This window comes from Lactuca virosa, chromosome 7 (assembly GCF_052849685.1).
Source record: "Lactuca virosa cultivar CGN04683 chromosome 7, Lactuca_virosa_CGN04683_v6, whole genome shotgun sequence".
Taxonomy (NCBI): domain Eukaryota; kingdom Viridiplantae; phylum Streptophyta; class Magnoliopsida; order Asterales; family Asteraceae; genus Lactuca; species Lactuca virosa.
Genome location: NC_136432.1, coordinates 273,749,955 through 273,754,842, shown reverse-complemented (window position 1 = coordinate 273,754,842; position 4,888 = coordinate 273,749,955). Strand labels below are relative to the sequence as shown.

The window sequence follows — 4,888 nt, the reverse complement described above, 5'->3', positions numbered from 1 at the left end:
CTTTGAAGATGACATGCGGTTCGTTTTAATAAACCACGCGGACGGACCCGAGAGTACACGGGGACCGCGTGAGTTATACTGAAATTATATGTCTTCGAAAAATAACGCAGGCATACTTGAGAGACCATACGCGGACTGTTTGTTTATACACGCGGACACTCCTCCGAGTACACGCGGACCGCGTGTTTTCTGTTGTGAATTTCTCAATTTTCGCCCTTTGACCAATACGAACATCGGGCCTTAAAATCCAACACTCTTTTACTGCAATAGGGAAGAAGAAGAAGTGTTAAATGCAAAAAGGATCTATCTACAACATTTATTTGGAACTAGAAAAGATGAACACTTTAAGTTTTCCAAAAATGCCCTTCTTTAACGTCTTTGGCGAGACGTGCTTCCCCTTCGATTTCAGTACACCGGGGTATCCAATTGGATGACATCTAGGACATTTGCGTTAAAACCTTCATAGAAAGGTTTCAAACGATGCCCATTGACTTTAAAGATTTTCCCCGTTTCTTCACTTTCGATCTCAACCGCTCCGTGCTCAAAGACTTTTAACACAACAAACGGACCTATCCATCTTGACCTCAACTTTCCAGGAAATAATTTCAATCGCGAATGGTAAAGCAAAACCGTATGTCCCGGCTCGAAATGCTTGCGGGTAATGGACTTGTCATGGAAAAGCTTTGTTCTCTCCTTGTAAATTCTTGAGTTTTCATAGGAGTCATTTCTCAACTCCTCCAACTCTTGAAGTTGAAACTTCCTTTGCCTTCCCGCCTCATCAATGTTGAAGTTGCATTGCTTGACCGCCCAGAATGCATGGTGTTCTAATTCCACGGGGAGGTGTCATGGTTTTCCAAAAACCAATCTAAAGGGAGACATTCCTATCGGGGTTTTGTACGCGGTCCGATAGGCCTACAAGGCATCATCAAGCCTAGAACTCCAATCTTTTCTTGAAGGATTCACGGTTTTCTCAAGAATACTCTTCACCTCACGATTTGAAACTTCTTCTTGAACATTCGTTTGGGGGTGGTAGGCGGTTGAGACATGATGGGTCATGTTGTACTTCTTCAATAAAGCCTCCATCATCTTGTTGCAAAAATCCGTCCCCCTATCACTGATCAAGGCCCTAGGCACACCAAATCTCACAAAAACATTATACTTCAAAAACTCGATAACCGTTTTGGCATCATCCGATAGTGTAGCTTTGGCTTCAACCCACTTAGAAACATAGTCAACCGCGAGCAAGATGTAAACGTTGCCAAACGAAATGGGGAATGAGCCCATGAAATCAATCCCCCATACGTCAAAAACTTCACAAACAAGGATGGGATTTTGTGGCATTTGATTCTTTTATGAAATGTTCCCCGTCCTTTGGCACCGTTCACAACTTTTGCAAAACAAGTAACAATCGCGTTACATGGTTGGCCAAAATAGTCCACACTCAAGGACCTTCCTCAAGCTCCGACTAGGTCCGAAGTGTCCCTCACAAGCAAAGTCATGACAAAATTGTAAAATGGATTGATGCTCTTGTTGGGGCACACATCGCCTAATGATTTGATCGGGACAATGTTTCCATAAATAAGGTTCATCCCACACATAATATTTTGCATCACTTTTGAGCTTGTCTTTTTGAGCACGTGAAAATGTGTCGGGATACCTCTTTGTGACCAAAAAGTTAACGATATCGGCATACCAAGGAGTAGATTGAGTAAGGGAAAAGTGATGCTCATCCGGAAACTCGTCCCACAAAGGGAGAGGAGTTTCATTTGAAGTGATCCAGCTTAGGTGATCGGCAACAAGATTCTCACATCCACTCTTGTCCCAGATTTCCAAATCAAATTCTTGTAACAATAAAATCCAACGAATGAGTCTAGGCTTTGCATATTTCTTCGTCATCAATTACTTAAGAGCTGCATGATACGAATACACAATGACCTTGGTACAAAGTAGGTATTGTCTAAATTTCTCCAAGGCAAACATTATGGCCAATAGCTCCTTCTCCGTAGTAGAGTAGTTTCTTTGAGCATTGTCTAGTGTCCTCGATGCATAGTAGATCACATGGGAGGCTTGACCATTCTTTTGACCCAAAACGGCGCCTATTGCATAGTTGCTTGCATCACACATGATCTCAAAGGGAAGATCCCAATTTGGTGCTTGCATGATGGGAACGGATGTAAGGAACTCTTTGAGCTTGTCGAAAGCTTCTTTGCACGCCTCATTGAACTCGAAATCAACATCCTTTTGCAAGAGTTGGCACATTGGTTTTGTTATCTTTGAAAAGTCCTTGATGAATCTCCGGTAGAAACCTGCATGACCCAAAAAAGAACGAACTTCCCGAACACAAGTCGGGTAAGGTAAGCTTTGAATAACATCTATCTTGGTCTTATCTACCTCAATTCCTTTCTTTGACACAATGTGACCCAAAATAAGACCTTGACTCACCATAAAATGACATTTTTCAAAGTTTAAAACCAAATTTGTTTCAATACATCTTTTCAAAATTTTGGTGAGATTGGTCAAACACTCTTGAAAGGAGTTTCCATATACCGTAAAATCGTCCATGAAAACTTCAATATATTTTCAACATATTCCGAAAAGATACTAACCATGCAACGTTGGAAAGTGGCCAGGGCGTTACATAATCCGAATGGCATTCTCCGCTATGCAAAAGTGCCAAATAGACATGTCAATGTTGTCTTTTCTTGGTCTTCCGGTGCCACCGGGATTTGGCGAAAACCGGAATACCCGTCGAGACAACAATAGTGAGATTTCCCGGCCAACCTTTCTAACATTTGGTCGATGAAAGGTAATGGAAAATGATATTTTCTTGCGCTTTCATTGAGTTTGCGGTAGTCAATACATACTCTCCACCCGTTTTGCACACGGTTGGGGACCATCATACCTTTGTTGTTCTCGACCACCGTGATCCCCGTCTTCTTCGGCATGACTTGAACCGGGCTCACCCATTTGCTATCCGAGATTGGATAGATCATTCCCGCATCTAAGAGCTTCAAAATCTCTTTCTTGACCACTTCCATCATTGGCGGATTCAACCTTCTTTGCGGGTCTCTACTTGGCTTGCATTCATCCTCCATTAAGATCTTGTGTGTAAAAGTGGAGGGACTCAACCCCTTGATATCCGCAATCGTCCAACCGATTGCTTTTTTATGTTCCCTCAACACTTTGATGAGTTGTTCTTCTTCACATTCGGTTAAGTGAGTTGAAATGATGATTGGAAGGGTCTCGTTGTTTCCCAAGTACGCATACTTCAAGTGTTGAGGAAGGACCTTCAATTCTAATTCCGGTGGATGAACAAGGGAGGGTGGCAATCTTGTGTGAGTTTGAGGTAATTCAATTTGCTTCACACTAAATTGAGTGGTCTTCTTGATCTCCAAATTGTTAACCAATCTCTCAACTTCGGGGTCTAGTGAGTAGAGCTTCAACTTCTTGGCTAATTTTCCACAATCAAACCCTTTGCTCATAACCATCTCCAACATGTCACCATTAGACAACTCGAACAACTCTTGGGTTAATGGTTCAACAACATCAACAAAGCACAAGGATGAAACATCACTAGGATACCTCATAGCATCATAAATGTTAAAACTTATTGTTTCACCATCAAACTCCATTGTTAAGCTTCCCGCATACACATCAATCTTTGTTCTAGCCGTCTTCAAAAATGGTCTCCCAAGTAAAATTATACCCGACTTTGAGGACACTTGTTCATCTAGATCAATCACATAGAAATCCGCCGGGAAGACCAATTGGTTTACTTGCACTAGGACATCTTCCAAAACACCTCTAGGAAAGACACTTGATTTATCCGCAAGAGAGATTATGACACCGGTTTCACTTAAAGGACCAACGTTCAATGATTCATACACCGAGTAGGGCATGACATTAATAGAAGCACCAAGGTCAAGCATGACACTACTGAAAGTGACATCTCCTATCTTGTAAGGAACCGTAAACATTCCCGGATCTTTGCACTTGGGTGGAAGCTTCCTTTGTAAAACCGCGGATGCATTTTTGTTCATTGAGATTTTCTCATTTCCCTTCAACTTTCTCTTGTTGGTACAAAGTTCTTTCAAAAACTTCGCATATCTAGGAATTTGTTTGATTGCATCAAGCAAAGGAATGTTTACTTCCACCTTACGGAAGGTGTCCAAAATCTCTTTCTCCTCCATGTTCTTCTTTGAAGTTGCAAGTCGGGAGGGGAATGGCGGTTGAGTGGCTATTGGAGTCACTAGAGGGGTTGTCTTCTTTGGGACTCCGGCTTGTGCATCATTTTTGACTATAGATTCTTCAATGGGAATGACTTCTATTTCTTCTTCTTCATCCCTTGGCTTCTTCGTTGAAATAATTTCCTTGGTTTGTTTGCCGCTTCTCAAGGTCACCACATTGACATTTAGGTTCTTTTCGGTTTGAGAAGGGAGTTTACCACGGGAATCCAACTTGCTTATGGATGTAACTATATCTCCCATTTGTGCTTCAAGGTTGGAGATACTAGTCCTTGTCTCTTTTTGGAATTGTTGGGTACTAGTGGCTAGGGATTTGATAATGTCTTCAAGGGACATTCCGAAGCTACTTGGTTGGGATTGAGAAGGTTGTTGGTGATGATGTGAAGGGTGCAGTTTAGGTTGATAGTGTGATTGTGGATGTTGGTAATGAGGTTGTGGTGGTGGATAGGAGGGTCTAACCAATGCATTTTGAGGCAATGGTCTTGGGTTGTAGCTCATGTTGGGATTTGGCTTCCAACTTGATGTGTAAGCATTTTGGTAACCGGATGGTTTGTTGTGGTAGTTTTGGAACTCTCCCGTGACATTTACATGTTCCGCATCTTCTTGAAGAATGGGACACATATCCGTAGGATGTCCCATTGTTG

At 42.0% G+C, this 4,888-nt stretch overlaps 1 protein-coding gene across 1 annotated transcript; it reads right to left on the bottom strand.

The window, feature by feature from the left end:
- Nucleotides 1-2,660: 2,660 nt before the first annotated feature.
- LOC145127769 (uncharacterized) lies at nucleotides 2,661-4,487 on the bottom strand. The gene is made up of 2 exons (XM_079062902.1): nucleotides 2,903-4,487; nucleotides 2,661-2,785 (listed from the first exon to the last, which is right to left on the bottom strand). Exons 1-2 carry the CDS (start codon nucleotides 4,485-4,487, stop codon nucleotides 2,661-2,663), a joined length of 1,710 nt encoding a protein of 569 aa, XP_078919028.1.
- Between the last annotated feature and the right edge of the window lie 401 nt (nucleotides 4,488-4,888).

Bases quoted from the DNA above. Each gene is read 5' to 3' on its own strand.
- LOC145127769 (XM_079062902.1), bottom strand. From the start codon at position 4,487: ATGGGAGATATAGTTACATCCATAAGCAAGTTGGATTCCCGTGGTAAA. The intron at 2,786-2,902 runs GTATGATGGTCC...ACCAAATGTTAG, and splicing joins GGTGGTCGAGAACAACAAAG to AAAGGTTGGCCGGGAAATCT.